We start from the raw sequence: 22,873 nt of genomic DNA, 5'->3' as shown, positions 1-22,873 counted from the left end.
AAATGCTGCCATCGTGTGGCACTTCGGAGACATACCCGACCGGAAGAGTCCCAGGCTGGGTCATATGGTTCATCTCAGATGGCTGGGCTCCAGCAACATCTATTCCTATAACTCTCTAAGTTCATATTAACTCATTTCCGTGGGCACAGGGTAAACCATTGCGAGTCCTTTGGAAATCTTGTTGTTTTTAGAACTGGTGAACTTCCCCCTACTAAATTGACAATATGACTAACTTATGTGGTCAATGTGTCTAAAGAGAAAAAAACAACAATAATTTTTAAAAGCAGAAATAAGAAGTCTGTTTTGCAATTTTATAACCTGCATGTCATATTTTATAGAGATAGCTGCCATCTGAATTATTAAAATGTAGGCTTAGAACCCACAAATCAATAATATCAATTCATTTGGAATGCATCCCATTTAAAAGATACATATTTCCCCAACACCCACCAAATGTCCATACAACCTAAGGATTAGTTATACTGCTAACACTGCAAGAAATTATTTAATCCATATTTATATTAAAAGCAATATTCAGTAAAGAGAAGCTGACACCTTAGGTATAACTAATATTAAAAGGGATCATTTATCTTTAATCTCACTTCACACACGAATCTTACAATGACGATAGGAGGTAAATGAACAATGCAATTTCCTTTTCACAGCTGAGAAAGCTAAATGGAGAGATTGAGTACATAATTTAAAGACAATATTAAATATTTTGAATGGACTCCGAGCTCTGTTAATTTCTTTTCCAATATTCAGACTCCATTTGTGATTTTTCTTTCACTCAAATACCTTTTAAATACCCAGAAAAGTGTTAAATATGTATTTTTTACATTTTCTTATTAAGTCATCAACTTCATATATCCTGAGAGAAAAACTAGAAAAAGATGATTCAGAAATCTAACCCATTCCTTTAAAGGCGTGTAAATTAAACTAGTGATGCACACAATTTAAAGGTCTTACATCAAGTCTTATTCTAATAACCCATTTCATCTAAAGACACTGCAAATCACGAAGACTTGCTGCTCCTACATTTCAGTCACAGTTTACACACACAGTGTTTAAAATATGCATATCATATGTGCCACGTAATTTTGTTTTCCACAGACTAATTTATTTAATCCTCTAAAACCCCTATGAGCTAGGTAACAGTATGTGCGTGTGACAGATGAGGAGGCAGGTGTAGGTCGGCTGAGGTCACACAGCTATTGAGTGGCAGAGTGGGATTCAAAGCCGCTCTCTGGCTCCCAAAGCAGCACTCTCAAGCAATCACCCTGCTCTCGGAAACCACTTTATTCTGTAGCATCTAAAGCAAAGTGCCTCTCTTTCATGTAACAAGTTATCAGATTAATCACCTCTAATCAATTCAAACTGTGCAACAAAAATCCACGTCCTTGTAAGGTCATTGTAAGTCCAACTTCGTGAGCACGAACATGGACTTTCATGTCTCTAATGCCATTTGTCTAAATGACAGGCTGCTTCATACTTGACATCACGAAACCAAGCCAGACTAAAGGATGGAGGGAGGATATCTGAGACCTTTGTTCGCCTGAACAACAGCCTTGCAGCTCTTAAATAAATAACAATGGCGGGGCAAATTTAGTTGCACGTATTACCTTAATCTCTTTTTTAAACTGAAATAAACCCCATTCTATTTCATTTTATTTGGGACTGGTTTTATATTAACAGTTTTTCTTCTAATTCAGAAATTATAAAGTCTTTGTAAGAACTAGTCATTTCCCCCCTTTTTTAATGGGACTCCAAGGTGCCCTTTCATGATGCTGAATGTCATTCCCATAAATGAAAATGCCAGTTAATGATATTGTAGAGAAGTAATGTTTTAACTCTGGAGTGTGTGTGTGTGTGTGTGTGTACCACAAAACCAGAGGGGGAAGTGTGGGAGCAAGTGGGTTGGGCAGTGGCAAAAAACCTCATGACACATCTCTCCGCCTCTCTGTGTTGGGGGCGGGGGGGATGTGTCTGGAGCAGCATTTAAATACTGGAAGGTCCTGGTTGTCAGCAGCAAGAGGAGGAGACAAGGAGTGCAGCACCATCTGGACTGGACTCTCCTCTCAGACCAGTGGCAGCCTTCTCAGCCAGCAGCAGACCAAGGTAAGCCTGCAGTGTGCTATCCTGCTGCTGCTGTCCTATCCGTTCAGTTCCGTTCATGGGGAAGGTCAAGTTGTAAGGAAAAGAGCATCACTGTAATGCTTTTTATCATATTTAAATTGTTTTAGTCTTTTGAATAAGCCTGCTAGCTACATAGCAGATCTCCTGCAGACCAGCTATTTTGAAAGCCAGTCAATATAAAACCTAAAAATCCTTCCATTCAGTCCTCAAAAGAAATGATACTATCTCTTCCAATTAGAAAAAAAAGAAAAAGGTACAATTCTGTGCCCCTGTGGGATGATTATACCCATATCATTTTAAATGGATAGGTGATTGTGGAGGCATTTCAAAGGAAAAGGATCTTCAGTGCTAATGTAAGCTAATGAGAATGCTGTTTTTAATTATTTGACTTACACTTTTTTCAAGGGGAAAAAAATTTCTGAATATTTTTTACTTCCCTGTATTTACCTATTAAAATTTTCACCAAAAACCTGTATGACATTATGCAGACTTACTGCAAATAACAAAGCTGTTGATTGTTTTCAATGTTTCCTTTTTTGTTTCAAATTTCTAGAATAACTTATTTTCTAGAATAACTAATTTTAGAAATAGCTTTGTTGCACCGAAGTACCACCTTTTTAATAATTTAAGTTAAAAATCACATTTGAAATGCATGCTGAAAAAATGGAGAAAGCAAATTTCTTTCATAGTTTTATTTTATTGCTCTTTGTGTTTTTCTTCTCTGAAAAGTAAAAGTCTCACACTATCTAATTATTTTAATTAAATTACTGTTAGTCTGTGTTTAGGTTTAGATAGCTGGCAATGTCAGGAACTAATGGTGTGATCTCTGCAACTCTAAATTTAAAAGTTGAATAAATATAGACTTGTAAACTTCCTCTCTCCCTTGCCCAATAGGGAAAGAGAGAATAGAGGTAGCATTACAAATATTAAATCAAAAGGACCATAATATTAAAAAGAAAAAATTCCTCTGGGAAGTAGAAAATATTCTACAGCAAATGTATTTTATTTGTGATTATTTTGTAATATGGTAGAATAATAAGGTATCACTGTTTTAACCTGTGAAGAGGTCAAATATTCATTACAAAATATTTTGCAGGAAAAATCACCACCATGAGAACTGCAGTGATTTTCTTCTGCTTCTTAGCCATCACTTATGCCTTTCCAGTGAGTACAGCTGAATGAATCTTAAGGAAAATTTCTCAAAATCAGTTAATTGGATGCCCCCAGGTGCTGGGCACACATTCACGTTGTAATCTTTCTTCATCTTTTCTGTTTCAAAGGTTAAACATGCTGATTCTGGCAGCTCTGAAGAAAGGCAGGTAAGCATCTTTTAGATTTAGAATAGAATTAAATTATTTATGCAGCTGTTTCAAGAAGCACTACAAACGTATCTGTTGCAATTTTACTTCTTATCAGAGCCAAGACTTTTAATTTATAAGTAATTGACTGCCTGTCAACTTAGGCTAGTGCCATGCCCAGTATAATTTTTAACAAATATGTGTTCCACACACTGAACTAGATTTTTTGTATACTAAAATAGTGTTCTATGCCATTATTACTTGTGTAAAATTAGTTCTCTGAAGTTGCATGATTTTTTTTCCCCACAAGTCAACATACTGTTCTAGAAGTAGAAAATCCCACCCTTGTTTTTACTTAGTGGAAGGCTTAATTTAAAATGCGCCTCATGTATTAGACAGTTTACATAACTGCAATATTCACAGTATGTCCTAAGATATTTGCCAAGAAGCCCATTATAAAAAGAAAGTCTATTATGCTATTTGTATCTATTAGGCTTGTCAGCTGACTTTAGATCACAGTTCTCTAACCAAACATAAGACCAAATCAAACTCTTTATTATAATTATTTGACCAGAGCCATAGAGGTACCTGCCCCTCCACAATAGGTGAAACTGTGCCAGGCAAACAACAAATGGGCATTGTCCCGAGGAGCCTGGACAAAAAGACACAGGGTTCAATTCAGACGAGCAGAATAAAGGCCAATATAGAGTTTCCTGGAGTCACTGTAATTAGATTGCTTAATGAAGATACTAAGAGAGGTATTGTTGCATGTGGTTGAGTGTGCAAGTATGTGTGCGTAGGTGTGTCTGTTTTCCAAGTGATTTAAGAACACAAGTATTGTTTGAATTACAACAATAAGCCAGAAAAATTAACATTTTTCAGAGAAGAGAGAGGTCACACAATTTGAAGCAAAAAACAATAATGTCTTTTTAATAAAAAACATGCATGACACATGAAGCCATGGCAGTATAAGTTATTAAATGATATTTAGGAGATGAGTGAAGAGCTCAACCTTCTAGAATCCTAGACATGAGACCTAGTAGGAAATATGGGAAGTCTATAAGGAGACACCTCTGAAGATGAACACTGGTTATCTGTGAGGGTTACAATTACTGGATGGATTTTAGTCTATTTTGCTTGGTTTTATTTTCTTCATATTACTTTTATAAATTATAAATTTAACCTATAAATACATTCTCCCTAAACCTGTATTACATGTATCATCAGAAAATAGACATATTTGTAAAATATATAGTATAACATATTTCTATATAATACTTACATAAATGTATTTTTTAAAGAAAGAGGGAAACTTTGAGTTCATCTAGACCAGTAGTTTTTCGTACCTTTTTAAAGCAAAACTTTCATAGAAGCCCAACCTGAAGCTGCTTTGGCTACAGCCAGCCATGGAGAAGTGCAAAGTGATGACTGGTTTCCTCCCTTCTCTTCTCCCCCCAAACCCCCAACCACCTTGGTGGCCACAGAAAGACCTCTATGGAACCCTCAGGGTTCTCGTTCTCATTGACTTCCATGAGCAATACAGCCCATCAGATGACATGCATTCAGAGCAATTTCCCTCCTCTGTACTAGCATATCATCATCATTGTTCAAATAAATAACTGGGCTGAAAAGCAGAGGACATTCCATTCATGTCTTTGGCTCCCTAGAACAATAGAACTTTGGTGAGATGATGTTAATATTTTTTTACTCACTGTCCACTAAGATAGCCACTAGACTCGTGAGGCTATTAAACATTTAAAATGTAGCTAGTGCAACCAACAAACTGAAATTTTCACTGAATTTTAATTAAATTTAAATAGCCACATAGTAGAGGAGACCTTGAAGATCAATGCTCACTAAGGGCACCTCTGTTTTAGTTGTACTTTATCTGAGAGGAAATTTCAGCTAGAAAACATAGAATAGGAGAGCACAGTGTTAAGATCAGCGTGGAGAGCCAGTGTGATGGATTTGAACCTTGACTCTTAACTTCACTGTGGCTTAGTTTCTCCTGATCTGCAACATGGAAACAAGAATGATACCTATCTCATAGGGGGTTGAGAGGATTAAATGAATGAAAACATGTAAATCACTTTGGAAGGGTGCCTGACCCACAAGTAAGTGCTTTGTAAGAGTTTATTAAATGAATCTGCAAGAAAAAATTAGTTAGAAAAGGGGTATCTAAGGCTCTGGTTGAATATATACATGCATATTACTCTTATCCATCAGTATTGGTGAAGTATAGTTGTTTTTTAAGTATATCACTTAGAGATCTTTATGTTTCTTTTTTAAAATAATGACAAATATGCAACTTTTTTTGTAGCTTTACAACAAACACCCAGATGCTGTAGCCACATGGCTAAAGCCTGACCCATCTCAGAAGCAGAATCTCCTAGCACCACAGGTATTTTTAAATTTAATTATTTTTAAAAATTATATGTCTTGCAATTAAAGAACAACAACAAAACAGATATAGCCACCAACCAGACCACTGGGCTGGTTAAGTAGGTCCCCATGCCTGTTAGCAAATGCAAGCTTAGGACACCAACTAATCTGACATGTTGACTCTTTCCCCTTTAAGTCATTCACCAACAAAGCTGAAAAATAAGACCTGCTTTGGATGGAAAGGGCTAGCTTTTGAATAAAAAGGTTAAGCATGTATGCTATATACTGATATGCCTTTCCTTCTTCAGAATACTGTATCCTCTGAAGAAACTGATGACTTCAAACAAGAGGTGAGTTCTCACTTTGAATCAGAGGCCCACCATGCCATGGAGAGACAAAGAAGCCACTCTTTCTCCTAATGACATTACCTGAGTTTGATTCTAACAAAATTCTGTGAACAAATTTTCCAGTAAAATATGTATTTACTAAATGCCAGAAATACCAGATTTTTTCTGATAAGTTTAGTGTGGCAGGAAATGTTTACTAATGTCTGTTATTTGAAATACTGAGCCTCTTGCAATTGATTTAAGGTATTTTATAGATGTCTTATCTAATGTCTAACACACATCTAATAAATACCTGTAAACCCAAGATTTTGCCTCTAGGTATATTTCTGTTCCTAACATAATGGTTTTTTTGGTAACTATTATTAGGGCTGTTAATGAGGACTTTTTATTAGGACTAGTAATATATTTGCTAAGCAAAGAAATGTTTGTTTTCCTTAAGATTCCGTTTGAATATACTAAGATTTCCTAGCAAGCTAAGTTAGATAAATGACCCAGTATATTTGCTAGTTGGAATTTAATAGACATTAACTGGCTAATTCAATTGACAGATCTGAGCTGCATTTTATACACATGCGTAACAGTCACTTTTTGATGATTCATGATAATAAGGAGGTAATTTTAGTTTTTGCTGCATGATGATGTTCTGATATCCTGAGAATTTTCATTTTTAATACAAAAAATAATCTCACAAAAATTATGTGTCTGTATTTATTGCATTATTAAATTTGGCCTATTAAATAATGTCTAATGTGAACCAGAAAAAACATTATCAATATAAATATTATACTCATATATCTTACTTGAAAATATCTAGAAAAATAATTTTTATGGGAAATCAAGAAAAATACTTTAATTATGATTCCATTTATCCTTGTTAAAAAAGAAATTGGAAGGTGCTCACTTTAGCTCTTAAAAGCCATTGAGTGCATTGTTGTGGATGCAGAGATATTGAAACTAAATAAAAGAAAGACAGTAAAAGACTAATGCACTATAAAGGCTAAGGGAAAATTAAAACACTTACACTAATTTTTCTGGCCATCTTGGTTTTTAGACTCTCCCAAGTAAGTCCAATGAAAGCCAGGACCACACAGATGATGTGGATGATGATGATGACGAAGATCATGTGGATAGCCAAGACTCCATCGACTCAAATGACTCAGATGACGATGATCATACTGATGACCCTGACACTTCTGACGAGTCTCACCATTCTGATGAATCTGACGAACTGGTCACTGATTTTCCCACTGACTTTCCTGGAACCCCTTTTGTCACTCCCGCTGTCCCTACAATAGACACAAATGATGGCCGAGGTGATAGTGTGGCTTATGGACTGAGGTTAAAATCTAAGAAGTTACACAGATCTGGAGTCCAGGTAAGCCCTTTAACAGACATATTGGATGGTTATGATTGAAGCCCAATTCCATGAACCAGAGTCTGCATATTCACTTATTCATTCATGCATTTATTCATTCAGCAAGCATTATTATTACTTTATGACCATTGAATATGAGACCTTTTTCTGTTAGTGGTTTTTTTTAAATATATTTAAGTCCACATAATTTCTCTCTAATTTTGTCTCTCAATCACAATGCTATTTTTCCTCAAATTCTGATGGTAAAGCATTTATCCTATTCACTTTTTTTAAAATATATATTTTATTGATTTTTCACAGAGAGGAAGGGAGAGGGATAGAGAGCTAGAAACATCGATGAGAGAGAAACATCGACCAGCTGCCTCCTGCACACCCCCTACCGAGGATGTGCCCACAACCAATGTACATGCCCTTGACCGGAATCGAACCTGGGACCCCTCAGTCCGCAGGCCGACGCTCTATCCACTGAGCCAAACTGGTTTCGGCATTCACTTTTTTTTTTTTAGATTAAAAGGAGACTTCGAAAAACAGCAATTACTTGTACAATACAATGGTCACATTTTGAAGTTAAATACCTAAGAGGAATGGTAGAGTTGCAAATTACACTGAATCTATAGTCAAAAGATCTGGATTTGATAACATAGCCACCCCTCACTTTACTTTTTAACTTTCAATTCACGTTTCCTTTACGTAAAACAGAGATAAGGAGGCCTACCTCATAGGTTTCATCACATATATCATTGATGTACCTATTACATCAAAGGAGATAACACATGAAAGGGCTTGGTGAAATATAAAGTAACATGCTGGTATTTTATTTTTTTTTTACTTCAGCCAAATTTAGACAGTTTTCAGTATAAATTGGCCTAAAAGTTTGAGAGCAGGAAAGAATTACAGTGTGCCTTTTCCTGGCTGTCATTTAATTCTTCTTCCATTTGTGCTGTGATTCAGTATCCTGATGCTACAGAGGAAGACCTTACGTCACACATGGAAAGCGATGAGATGGATGATGCACACAGGGCCATCCTTGTTGCCCAGGGCCTGCCCGTGGCTTCTGATTGGGACAGCCGTGGGAAGGACAGCCAGGAAACACGTCAGCTGGATGACCACAGTGTGGAAATCCACAGCCAGGAGCTTGCCAAAGAATATAAGCTGAAGGCAATGGATGCGAGCAATGAGCATTCTGATGGGATTGATAGTCAGGAAAATTCCAGAGTCAGCCATGAGTTCCACAGCCGAGAATTGCATAGCCATGAAGACAAACTGGCCTCAGATCCTCAGAGTGAGGAACAAGATAAACATCTCAAATTTCGCATTTCTCATGAATTAGAAAGTGCATCATCTGAGGTCAATTAAAAAAAGAAAAATACAATTTTTCTGGTTTTAGTTAAAAGGGAAAAATACATTATAACGAGGTGGGAGACAGTATGAAATGCTTATTTCTCAGCTTAGGTGGTGAATGTATATGTATGTGAATCTGGAAATAGATAATGTTTTTAATCAATAGTTTAGTGTGTGGCTTCATGTAACAACTTTGTAAACTAAAAGCTTCAGGGTTTAGTCTATGTTCTCTCCATATAAGTAATGCAAATTAACACTGTATTTTAATGTTTGCTATTCTTTTACAAATAGAAATTTATGTAGAAGCAAACAACATGCTTTTTGCAGAAGTAAACAAAATACTTCTACACAATTATAAGAGAATATGAAATTTAGTCACTATAATTGTTGGTTTTTCAAATTAGTGTACATTTTGTTGTGATTATTTTTGTTTACATGAATAAATCTTTTATCTCGAATGTAGTGAGAGTTTGGTGATGTCAGTTGCTCTCCCTGTATTTGGTTTCCCACAGTTGCTCAACAACTAACAGATGTAACCATTTTAACGAATGTGCTGGACTTGGTAGGGAGCAATCTAGGAACTGCTGCGCCAACTGTACAGGTTCTGGATTGAGCTCAGTTCCTACCCAAGGAAACAGGTGTCAAGTGGGGATGGATATTCAGCCAGAAACCTTCCAACCAGGCAGGGCTCTTTAAGCTGCTTCCACTGAGTGAAAGCAGAATTTTTTTATTTTTATAAAGCTGATATAAAAGCTAACAAAAGCCTACTGGGGTAAGGGGGTAGGGACGGGCTGGAGAGGGTCAATGGGGAAAAGAGGGGACATATGTAATACTTTCAACAATAAAGATTTCTTAAAATAAATAAATAAATAAATAAATAAATAAATAAATAAATAAAAATAAAAGCTAACAAAATTCCTAGATGCAATCATACATGAATTTTATTGTTTCTCATCACTCCATTAATTTGCTCAGTAAATCTATTGTTTTTGTGTCCTTGGTTGGAAACTTGGGTAGGTTCCATAGCTATTTCTGATCACTCACAGAAAATAAATAGTGCCTTGCAATAGAAAAACTTTTAATGCAGTTTCAGGTAAAAATCAAATTTATCAATTTCATTCAAAATGAAAAGTTTTGCAAACCTAAAGTGGAGCAAACATCTTTATGTCCCTGTTTTACCCTCTGCTCTTTCTAAAACTAGAAATTCCATTTGGAACTTTAAAATTTTTCTGTTAAACAACTCTCAGGACAAAAAGGGTGAATTTTAATTGTGTAAATTTCTTAAAAAATAAGAATCATAATGAAACCATAAAATTAATAGAGTGATCACAGAAAATCCATAGCCTTAATTCTTGCAGCAGCAGCAACAACAACAAAAAGAATAAAAATCAATACATTAAGCTCCATCTTAAAAAGCAGAAAAAGCCAATGAAGCAAAGCAAACATATTAAGAAAAGAAAAATAAAGTTGAAAACAAAAGGAATGAGGTAGAGAACAGAAAAAAAGTAGAAATTAATAAATCAAAATACTGATTCTTTAAAAAAAAAGAAGAAGAAGAAATCAACAAAATAGATAAGCCACTAGCTAATCCAATAAAAGGAGAAAGGCAGAAATCACAAATATAAAAACAAGGAGATAACCAATGAAACAGGAAATTTTAAAAATTGAGCCCGGCCGACATGGCTCAGTGGTTGAGTGTCAACCTATGAACCAGGAGGTCACAGTTCAATTCCAGGTCAGGGCATACACTTAGGTTATGGGCTCAATCCCCAATGTGGGGCATGCAGGAGGTAGCCAATCAATAATTCTCTCTCATCATTGATGTTTTTATCTCTCTCTCTCTCTCTCTCTCTCCCTCTCCCTTCCTCTCTAAAATCAATAAAAAAATATTCTTTCAATACAATAAAAATAAAAATTGAAAGAAACTACTTTGCACAAAACAAATGAAAAATCTAAATGAATTGGATTATTTTCTAGGAAAATACAATTTACCAAAATTGACCTTGCTAGATATATTTCTGTAGAGGAAAGCATAGATATATTTCTGCAGAGGAAAAATAAAATATGATTAAAAAAATAAGTATAAAAACTAGACCCAAATGATTTTACAGAGGAATTCTAGCAAACTTTCAATGACCAGATAATCCCAATACCATTTAAATTGTAGCAGAGAAGGAAAACTGTCAAGTGATCTTCATGAAACTGTGACACCAAAACCTGGTAAATATTGCAAACACACAAAAAAAAAACTATGAAGCATTCTCACTCATGACTAGCAATAAATAAGTTTTGAATAGCCTGGCTGGTTGGCACAGTGGTTGAGCATCAACCCATGAACCAGGTAGGCATGATTCAACTCTCGGTCAGGGCAAATCCCGAGGTTTCTGGCTCAATTCCCAGTAATTGATGTGCAGGATGCAGCCCATCCATGTTTCCCTCTCTCCCTCTCCCTTTCCTCTCTCTCTCAAATCAATAAAAACATATTTTTTTTAAGTCTTGAATAAAATGCCAGCAAACAGGATCTAAAATCAAATGTAAATAATGCATAATAGCCCTAGCTGGTTTGACTCAGTGGATAGAGCATGGTCTGAGGACTGAAGGGTCTTGTGTTCAATTCCAGTCAAGGGCACATTATTCTCTCTCATTATTGATGTTTCTATCTCTCTCTCCCTCTCCATTCCTCTCTGAAATCAATAAAAATGTATATTTTTTTAGAAAATGCATAATAATCAAGGTGGGAGGAGTATTCTTAGACAATGATGCTTTAATATTAGTAAATTTATTCCTGTAATTCACCATATAGTTAGATTAAGAAGAAAGATGTCCTTTGATTAGATCTACAGATTATTAAAAAGAACTTTGTGTAAGTCAGCTATTACTGTGAAAATGAGTAACAAACATTCCCAATATCTCAGTGGATTATAACATCAACTATTTTTCTTTTAACCACTCATTAGTCTGTGGGTAGCAGGGGTGGCTGAGCTTTAGACTGCAGGATGGATTCAGGTCTGTTCCATATGTCTCTCTAACTGGGACTAGCAACTACTCAGGGCATGTCTTCCTGGTAGCAGAGGCACAAACACAAGAGGGGTGAGGATTCTTAAGTTCATAAAAATAGAATGAACATTAAAGGATACTTCCTTAGCACGACGAAATATTTTATATCTCAGCTTGTAAACCAGCATCATATTTAATGGAGAAACTTTAAAGGAATTCCCATTAAACTCCAGGACAAGACAAATCATAACTATTTACATGTATAAGAACTGAGAAAGAATTAAATTATATTATGTAGATTATATAATACTACACCTAGAAAACAAAGAATCAGTACTAAAAATAACAAGTAACAAGGTCTATAGGGTAGTGTAATATGAAAGTTACCTAAAAACATATACACAAAAAATACAAGCAATAACCATTAAAAAGTCATAATGTCATTTAATATAGAAATCAAAAAAGATAAAATACTTAACAGAAAATGTGCCAAAAATTATATTAGAAAATGTGTGAAAAACTCCTGTGCTTTTCTCATATAGAACAATTCAACATCATAAAGATGACAATTCTCCCCAAGTAATATACACTGAGTGGCCAGATTATTATGATCTCTGAACGCATAATAATCTGGCCACTCAGTGTATATATAGTATATATATTAGAGGCCCGGTGCATAAATTTGTGCATGGGTGGGGTCCGGCCAGCCTGGCCAAGGGGAGGGGACATGGGCGGTTGCTGGCCTGCCTGCTGGTTGAACTCCTGGTTGAGGGGACAATTTGCATATTAGCCCTTTATTATATAGGATATACACTGAGTGGCCAGATTATTATGCGTTCAGAGGTCATAATAATCTGGCCACTCAGTGTATAAATGTAATGTGATTCCAATGAAAATAAAAGTTTTACCTAGAGCTATACAAGCTAATTCTAAAGCTCATGTGGGAAAATAAACATACAATAATATAAAGGAAATTTTTGAAAAATACAAGCCATAAGGAAGGACTAGCCCTAAGAAATATTAAATCAGACTATAAAGCATCTCTAATTAAAAAATACTGTGTTACTGGCAAATGAATAGAGAGGGTAATGAGAATATCAGTTCAGAAATAGACCCAAGTACCTGTGGAAATTGCTGGATGGCATTTAAGATCATGTGGGAGAAGATGGACTTTTAAATAAATGATGCTGAGTGACTGGACATCCACTCAGAAAAAGATAAAATTGGATCCATAGCTCACACCATACATCTAAGTAATCTCCAAAGAAACTATAAAAATATTAAACAAATACATGAGGGAGTTAATCAGGGTGTGGGGAAAGTTTTCTACGAGGAGACTCAACCTTATCACCTGCTATAGACTAAAATTCATATGTTAAAGTCTGACGCCCAATGTGAGGGGATTTGGAGGTGGGGCCTTTGGGGAGTGATTAGGATTAATGTCCTTATAAGAGAGGCCCCTAGAGTTCCCTCGCCCCTTCCACCATGGGAGGACACAGTAAGAAGATGGCCGTCTATGAACCAAAGAGTAGGCCCTCACCAGACGCCTAATCTACTGATGCCTTGAACTATGAGAAGTAAATATTTCTTATGTATAAGGCACCCCGTCTTTTGGTATTTGTGTTATAGTAGCCTGAACAGAGAAGACAACACCATCCTTGTAGCCATCATTAGCCAAGAGCAGTGACCCTTTGGGTTCCCCATGTACTTGCTTCAATTGGCACCTCATCACAACCACAGGTAACCGCTTTATTAGCTGTCTTTTCCCTGCATGCCAGAAAATACAAGCATCCCGTTTCCCATTGGCAAGTGGCTCAGCACTGTGCTCCAGTCCAAAGGCATGACCGAGTTCATCCAGAAATTGTATGTTTGAGTGGTGGTACCATTCAAGGACCACGCCCTGTACTCTCTCAGTCCGGCTTCACTTAGAAGAGGGGACACACACCAGTAATCTGAATAAGAAAACTTTAACGTAAAGAATTAGTAACAAACAGCACGTTAACCAGAGGAGATAAAAGAGAACCTTAGCCCTGGCTGGTTTGGCTCAATGGATGGAGAATCTGCCTGCGGACTGAAGGGTCCCAGGTTCGATTCCAGCCAAGGGCACATGCCTGAGTTTGGGGCTCAATCCCCAGTGGGGGGCGTGCAGGAGGCAGCCAATCAATGATTCTCTCTCAAATTGATGTTTCTATCTCTCTCTCCCTCTCCCTTCCTCTCTAAAAATTAATAAAATATATTTTTTTGAAAAGAAAGAAAAAAGAGAACCTTAAAAATATTGTTGGACTGAGAGTACCCACGTAAGGAACAATTTGGAAAGAGGGGCCCCTCCCCAAAGCTAAGACTTAAACTTCACTGGGGTGGGGGTGGGGGACTGCAGCCCAGAGGATGGCAGAGACGTTTGCTGTTATCCTGGGTGGGAGCTGGTCCATAGCTGGTGGGTTGAAGTTGGCAAACAGGTCACTTCCCACAGGAGTGCCAGTAGACTGAGGCTGGCAAGCAGGAAACCGTGGGCCTTGCCTGCGGAGCAGGAAACTGCCTGCCAGGTGCCAGCAAAACTAGCCAGAGAGTGAGCACCACTGAGTGTTCTGCCTACACGTCACCTCACCTCACCGGCAGCTGCTCCATAGAAGGAGCTAGAAGAGAGGACACTCACCAGCCCCAAGCCTGTTTCCCCGCGGTGTCCCTCCAGCGCCCTCTACTGTCCAAGCTTGCCAGGTGCCATCTGGCAAAGGAAGCATGTTTGCAAAGTCCAACTCCAGTGTTGCAACGCGGGGCAGACACAATGGATTCTGAGCAGGACAGCAGTAAACTGATAGCTGTCACAGTCTGGGGAAATGGCTGATTCCTGTCCATGAACAAAATGAGTAAAAAATGAGCCTGGAAAATCTCTTTAATGATAGAATGCAAGGAAGCACTCAAAAACAAAATGGGGTCATAGCCAAGGGACCAAAGAGCAGACTTGAAGGCGACGTCCATTGGCCAAAATGAAATAGTTGGAAAACAAAAAGAATAATGGCAGGAATGGATTATTCCTAATTGGATTTTTTAAAAATTCATGAGTGTTTAGTGATACTATAAGAGAAGAGAAAGCATCAAAGAAAGATCTTCTTTACAGATGAAGGCCCACTAATCACAAATGTAGAAGGAATAATAAAATTAGAAAAATCATTTTGCAATTTACAGTGTAATATTGATTCAGGAAATAATCACTAATGAATGTTAAGATCATTGCACAGAAGGTTATTGGGAATAGGATACTTATCCGGTCTCAGAAGACCACGCCACAAATTACTAATTCCAAAGGAAGAAGATGCTTTTCACTAGAGAGATTGGCTTCATTGATGTGATTGCTAGATATGAGCCTCCTAATGTGATGCCATAAGAAAAGCACAACATCACCTGTGAAATATATTTGTAAGAAAATGTTTATCAGAATCAAATTGTAAGAAAACAAACAAACCTAGAATTTCAGTTACTCTATGATAACACTGGTCTGAACTTTCCTAAAAGTAAGGTTTCAGATAAAATACAGGACACTCGGTTGAATTTCAAACGAACAACAAATCATCTTTACGTATAAGCATAGGGCATATTATACTGAAAGATGATTCATTGCTTATCTGATGCTCAAATTAATTGAGCATCCATTTTTTTATTTTCTAAATCTGTCAATCCTACAAAAAAAGTCATAACCAAGGATAATTTATAAACTTTGATTGCCCCCTGGATTGAAAAAGAAAACTATAAAACACATTTGGGGGACAATTATGGTCATTTGAAAGTACATAGTATGTTAGATGATATTGTATAATTATTGTTAATTTTTTAGGTGTGATGATTGTGTCATGTTTGTGAAAGTAAATGTCCTTATTCTTAAGGGATGAACAATAAAGTATTTCGGAGTGCATCTGGAAATATCTGCCAAAGCAATCTTGGGAAAGAAGAACAAATCTGGAGGCATCACACTTCCTGATATCAAACTATATTACAAAGCTGTAGTAATCAAAACAGTATGATACAGACACATAAAACAATGAAACATAACTGGGAGCCCAGAAATAAATCCCTATATATCACGGTCAACTAATCTTTGACAAGGGCACCAAGAATACTCTATTGGGAAAAATAGTCTCTTCAAAAAATAATATTGGGAAAACCAGATGTTCACATGCAAAAGAAGTAATTGGACCCTTTTATTATACCACACACAAATAGTGTGCATTATACAGTGTTGGTGGAAATGTAAATTGGCACAACCTTTCTAAAAAATGGTATGAAGCTTCCTCAAAAATTAAAAAAAGAACTCTCATATGATGCTGCTTCTGGATATAGTGGCCAGATTTTTATGATCTCTGAATGCATTATATATATATATATATATATATATATATATATATATATATATATTATGGCCACTATATATATAGAGTGGCCTCAGTATATATATATGTACTGAGTGGCCTCAGTGTGTGTGTGTGTATGTGTATATATATATGTGTGTGTGTGTGTGTGTGTGTGTGTGTGTGTGTGTGTGTGTGTATTAGAGGCCCGGTGCATGAATTCATGCATGGATGGGGTCCGGTCAGCCTGGCCAGGGGGAGGGAACATGGGCAGTTGGCCGGACTGCCTGCTGGTCCAACTTCCGGTCGAGGGGACAATTTGCATATTACCCTTTTATTATATAGAATATACACTGAGTGGCCAGATTATTATGCGTTCAGAGATCATAATAATCTGACCACTCAGTGTATATATATAAAGGAAATGAATCAGTATCTTGAAGAGACATCTGCACTCCCCTGTTCATTGCAGCACATTCACAATAGCCAAGATATGGAAACAACTTAAGTCCATCGACAGATGAAAGGATAGAGAAAATGTGGGATATATATAATGGAATATAATTCACCCATAAAAAAGAAGCAAATCCTATCATTTGGAACAAATGGATGAAATCGGAGGACATTATGCTAAGTGAAATAAGATAGGTACAAGAAGGCAAATACTGTATTATCTCACTTCTATGTGGAATCTAAGTGACCTTGCACATGGTGATGACTTTTTAGGCATAACATCAGAGAGTAGGACAATGGTTGCCAGGACTAGGGTGTGAGAGAAATGGTGAGATGTTGGTCAAGGGCACAAACATTTGGTTATCTTAATATATAAAGAGGTAATATGCAAATTAGGCCAGGACACTGTAATGGGACAACTGGACAGGAGGAGGTTGTGCACACAGGTGAGGCCCGGAGCTCCAGTGGCCCGGAGCGGACAAAGGCAGGGGGCGGGGGGAGGGGGGGCGGGGGGGGGGAGGAGGGGCACCAGTCAGGCGCAGGTCTCGGCCGCCCGCAGCCCTCAGCAGCGGTCCAGCCTGACTCCCGGCGGACAGCAGGATGCCTCCTCGCAAGGCAGGAGGTGGGGCGCCTCCTCGCACACGATTTCAATCACGCACTGGGCCTCTAGTAATATTAATAAATCTGGAGGATTTAATGTACAACATGGTGGTTATAGTTAATAATGCAGTATTGTATACTTAAAATTTGGTAAGAGAGTAGATCTTAAGTGTTCTCACCACACACACAAAGAAAGATGATTATGTGAGGTGATTGCTTGTGGTAATCATTACACAATGTGTGTGTAATTAAATCATCATACGGTACAACTTTTTAAAAAATCATATCATAGCCCTGACTGGTTTGGGTCAGTGGATAGAGCATTGGCCTATGGACTAAAGGGTCCTGGGTTCGATTCGGGTCAAAGGCACATGCCAGGGTTACGGGCTCGATCCCCAGTGGGGGGCACATGGGAAGCAGCTGATCAATGATTCTCTCTCATCATTGATGTTTCTATCTCTCTCTCCCTCTCCCCTCTCCTCTGAAATCAATAAAAATATATCTTTAAAAAAATCACATCATATGCCTAATTATATACAATCTGTAAATCATGCTGCAATAAAACCTTATAAAAAACCCAAATGTAAATAGATGAAGTCCCTCTGTTCAAAGATAGATTCATATAATTGTAAAAAAAAAAAAGAATAATAAATCCTACATCATCTTTTGTTTCTCTTTGCTTTGTGTGCTTTGTTTATATACAGATAAATTTTTAAAAGAATTTGTAATATTACTATAAAAAATAGGATTAAAGCAAATAGCATGCAATAAAACAAGATTTTATTCCATATTGTTAATGATGTAACTATTATGAGCCATTATGCACCAAATAACAGGGCAACAAAATATTATGTACAAATATTATAACAACAGTAAGTAACTGATGAAAAGATAATAATAAAAAACCTAGCCCTTGCATATGGTGATAACTTTTTAGCTATATCACCAAAGGTATAATCCATGAAAGAAGGAATTTTTAAGCAGGGCTTAATTAAAGTTAAAAATATCTGCTTTGTGCCCAGACAGTGTGAGTATTGGCCTCTGAACCAGAAAGTCACGGTTCAATTCCTGGTCAGGGCACATGCCTGGGTTGTGGACTCCATCCCCAATAGGGGGCATGCAGGAGGCAGCCAATCAGAGATTCTCTCTCATCATTGATGTTTCTATCTCTCTCTCCCTCTCCCTTCCTCTCTGAAATCAATAAAAATATTTATTTAAATAATAATAATAAAATAAAAATGTCTGCTTTGCAAAAGACAATGTCAAGAGAATGAGAAGACAAGCTATATACTGGGAGGAAATATTTTCAACAGACACATCTGATAAAAGACTGGTTTCTAAAATATATAAGGAACTCTTAAAAACTTAATAATAAGAAAATAAAAAATTCAATTAAAAAGTGGGTCAAAGACTTTAACAAACACCTTATCAGAGAAGATATACATATGGCAACTAAGCAAATGAAAGATATTCTACATCATATGTCATCAGGAAAATGCAAATTAAAACAACAGTAAGATACCTTACACAGCTATTAGAATGGCCAAAATCTAGAACACTGATAACATCAAATGCTGGCAAGGATATGAAGAAATGGGACCTATTATTCATTGCTGATGGAAATGCAAAATAGTACAGCCACTTCAGAAGGCAGTTTGGTGGTTTCTTACAAAACTAAATATCCTCTTACCATATGATCCATTAATAGCACTTCTTGGTATTTACCGAAAGGAGTTGAAAATGTTTTGCATAAGTGAATGAATAAGTAAACTGTGGTATATTCAGACAACAGAATATTATTAAGAACTAAGAAGAAATTATTTATCAGGCCATGAAAAGAAATGGAAAAAATTAAATGCATATTTCTAAGTGGAAGAAGCCAATCTCAAAAGGCTACATACTGTATGTTTTCAACTATATAACATTCTGGGAAAGAAAGTTAAAAAAATCATTGATTTCTAGGGGTTAGGGTGAGGGCAAGATAAAGGGGCAGAGCACAGAGGACTTTTAGGAAAGAGAAACTATTATTTTTGTATATACCACTAGAGGCCCCGTGCACGAAATTCGTGCACTCAGGGGGTGAGGGTCCTTCAGCCCGGCCTGTGCCCTTGGAGGATGTCTGATGGATGGCTTAGGCCTGCTCCCCACGTGGGCCTAAGCCATCCATTGGACATCCTTAGCACTGCTGCGGAGGCGGGAGAGGCTCCCGCCACCGCCACTGCACTCGCCAGCCATGAGCCCGGCTTCTGGCCGAGTGGTGCTCCCCCTGTGGGAGCTCAATGACCACCAGGGGGAAGCTCCTGCATTAAGTGTCTACTCCCTGGTGGTCAGTGCGTGTCATAGCGACCAGTCGTTCTGCTGTTCGGTCAATTTGCTTATTAGCCTTTTATTATATAGGATAATAATGGATATATGTCATTACATATTTGTCCAAACCCTTAGAATATAGAACCCCAAGAGTAAGTTCTAATGTAAAACATAGATTTTAGGTGATAATGCTGTGTCAATGTAGGTTTATCAATTATAACAAATATGCCACTTTGATCTGGATGTTGATAATCAAGGAAGCTACGCATGTATGTAGGAGTTATATGGGAGCTCTCTGTAACTTCTCGTTTTTAAAATATGTTTTTATTGATTCCAGAGAGAGGAAGGGAGAGTGAGAGAGGGATAGAGACATCAATGATGAGAGAGAATAATTGATGGGCTGCCTCCTGCACACTCCCTACTGGGGGCTGAGCTTGCAACCCAAACATGTACCCTGACCGGGAATTGAACCATGACCTCCTGGCTCATAGGTGAACACTCAACCACTGAACCATGCCGGGCTAATTTCTTATTTTTTATTGTAAACCTGAAACTACTTTACAAACACTCTTTAAATTGGGTTGTGACATAACAGCAGTGAAAATTTTAACATATCAATTAAAATCACTTGGATTCATTTAGGAAATAGATGGCATACTGAACAAGCGAATATGACCTGGAGTTATACAGACCAGACCACCTTTTATACTAGGCTAATTTGGTCTAACTACTAAGGCATTAGCCTTCTGAGTATTCTATCCAATGCCCCATATACAACAAGGTTTCTTTACTTTTGATGGTGAGAACTTGAAAAATTCCCCACTCTGAGAGAGCATCGGGAATATTCCCACTTGCTTCCTATGCCTCAGGCAGGTCCCTCAAATGCAGGCTCTGAAGCCTCCAGAGCAACTTGATGGAAATCTCTCTGGAGTTCTTTTTCTGTGCAGTTAGTTCTCTCCTCTATGGTACTCCAAATTCTATCCACCTTAGCCTCCCCAAATCCTCAACTTACTCTGTATTCTCAACTGAGGGGGACTACACTACCGTAGAGGAGCCCAGTTCTAAGGAATTACTGGAGAAGCCATAAGGTTCATCTAGTTTGCTTTTCTTCTTTCAAGAAATGCCTTTTGACCCAGCAATCCCACTTCTGGGAATACATCCTAAGAATCCCTAAACACCAATTCAAAAGAATATGTACATTCCTATGTTCATTCCAGTGTTGTTTACAATAGCCAAGATCTGGAAAGAGCCCAAAGGTCCATCAGCAGATAAAAAGCTGTGGTACATTGACACAATGGAATACTACACAGCCATAAAAAAAGAAGGAACTCTTAATTTTTGTGACAGCATGATGGACCTGGAGAGTGTTATGATAGTGAAATAAGCCTGTCATAGAAAGACAAATACCATATGATCTCACTTATATGTGGAATCTAATGAACAAAAATAAATTGATGAATAGAAACAGAGGCATGGATACATGGGACAGACTGACAGCTGTTAGAGGGGAGGAGGCTGGGAGGACTGGATGAAAGAAGGTGAAGGGATTAGCCAAAGAATATATATCCATAACCCATAGACATAGGAAACAGTGTGGTGATGGCCAGAGGGAAGAAGGGCAAAGGGGGGGAGGGGTAGGGAGGCGAACATATGAAAACATTTTTCCTATGTTTATGAAAATAAGTTTTTAAAAAGAATTATTATTTGTCACTGTCAATGTTTGAAAACCATCCTATATAATAAAAGCCTAATATGCTAAGTGCCTGGTTGTCCATTCAACCAATCAAAGCATAATATGCTAATGTTATGCTAAGGCCACTCAACTGCTCACTATGACATGCACTGACCACCAGGGGGCAGTCAGCTGGTTGATCAGTCACTATGATGTGCACTGACCACCAGAGGCTCCAATTAGTAGGTTAGCTTGCTGCTGGGGTCCGGCCAATCGGGACTGAGTGAGACGGCCCAGACACGCTTGGAGCCCTCTCATCGTCCCTCCCCAACTGGTCAACCTCCCGCGTTCCTCCCAGCCCCAATTGTGCACCGGTGGGGTCCCTCAGCCTGGCCTACACCCTCTCACAATCTGGGACCCCTCAGGGGATGTCAGAGAGACAGTTTTGGCCCGATCCTGCAGGCGAGGCTGAGGGACCCCACTGGTGCATGAATTTGTGCACCGGACCTCTAGTTCTTCATAAACTTGGACTGGTTTTTGTATTTGCTTAAAGTAAATGGGTAATTCTGTCCCTGTTGCTCCATCATGGCCAAGAACAGATATTCTTTAAAAGTAATTTTAACATAAACCCAGTAGTTGAGCATTGAGCTATGAATGGAGGTCACAGTTGGATTCCCCTCAGAGTAGGGCATCAGGAGACAGCTGATCAACGATTCTCTCTCATCATTGATGCTTCTGTCTCTCTCCCTCTCCCTTCCTCTCTGAAATCAATAAAATTACATTTTAAAAAAAGAATTTAAAAGTAAGTTTAAGTTAATAGAACATTGAAAAGGATCAACTAAAATACTATATGACCATGGAGAAATGAAAATGGAGCTAGCAGAATTCACAGGAGGAATTAAGGATTTAAAATACATAATTAGAGAAATAAAAAGCCACATTTGAGACTATAAAAACACAAAAGATACAGTAACACAGAGGGCATAATTTAAAAAAGTTCCTATTGAAAACAGAAATAGAAAATGGCAAAAAGAAAAACCATTAAAAAGGAGATAATACAGAAACCAAACACAGTATCTTCAGCATATGCATAATCGGTATTCCTAATTAAGAGACCAAAACAAATAAAACAGAGTATTTCTAAATTATTTCTTAAACACTTTCCTAAAATAAATGAAAAATTGAATTTTCTCGTTAAGCCTGTACAATATTTCCCAGAAAAAATAAGTATGCTGCAAGTTGTTTCTTGCAGCAGGATAAGCTAAATATATAAAAAGCCAGCGACCGGAATGCAGTAAGGACCAGAACGACCAGTCGCTATGACACCTACTGCAATCAGCCTCCCGTTGCCCCTCCCCGCAGCTGGCCCTGCCCCTGATTGGGCTCTCCCACCCCAAACAACCCAAAGCCCCTCCACCCAGCCAGCCCCGCCCCTGGTCGCCCCCCTCCCCAATAGGGGGCAGAGATGGCCAGCCAACCTCCTGTAGCCCCTCCCCCCACCTGGCCCCACCCCAGATCAGCCTCCCCATCCCGATCAGGCCCCCAATGGGCCCCCACCACCCTATTCGGCCCATGGCCCCTCCCCCAGCCAGCTCTGCCCCTGATTGGCCCCCCCTCTCTGATCA

General features: G+C 38.0%; 1 protein-coding gene across 1 annotated transcript; it reads left to right on the top strand.

Moving 5' to 3' along the window:
- The first annotated feature begins 1,983 nt into the window (after positions 1 to 1,983).
- On the top strand, positions 1,984 to 9,337 carry SPP1 (secreted phosphoprotein 1). Its single transcript, XM_079766783.1, has 7 exons — positions 1,984 to 2,118; positions 3,233 to 3,300; positions 3,417 to 3,455; positions 5,755 to 5,835; positions 6,125 to 6,166; positions 7,215 to 7,538; positions 8,490 to 9,337. The coding sequence occupies exons 2-7, from the start codon at positions 3,247 to 3,249 to the stop codon at positions 8,892 to 8,894; spliced, it is 945 nt and encodes a 314-aa protein (XP_079622909.1). The 5' UTR covers positions 1,984 to 2,118; positions 3,233 to 3,246; the 3' UTR covers positions 8,895 to 9,337.
- The last annotated feature ends 13,536 nt before the right edge of the window (positions 9,338 to 22,873 follow it).

This window comes from Cnephaeus nilssonii, assembly GCF_951640355.1.
Source record: "Cnephaeus nilssonii genome assembly, chromosome: 1".
NCBI classification, from domain to species: domain Eukaryota; kingdom Metazoa; phylum Chordata; class Mammalia; order Chiroptera; family Vespertilionidae; genus Cnephaeus; species Cnephaeus nilssonii.
Note: the sequence above shows the minus strand (reverse complement) of the source record. Positions and strands in the feature narration are given on the sequence as shown.

Excerpts from the sequence above, each read along its gene's own strand:
- SPP1 (XM_079766783.1), top strand. The coding sequence starts at position 3,247 with ATGAGAACTGCAGTGATTTTCTTCTGCTTCTTAGCCATCACTTATGCC. Across the intron at positions 3,301-3,416 it reads CCATCACTTATGCCTTTCCA|GTTAAACATGCTGATTCTGG; the intron begins GTGAGTACAGCT and ends TCTGTTTCAAAG. Across the intron at positions 3,456-5,754 it reads GCAGCTCTGAAGAAAGGCAG|CTTTACAACAAACACCCAGA; the intron begins GTAAGCATCTTT and ends CTTTTTTTGTAG.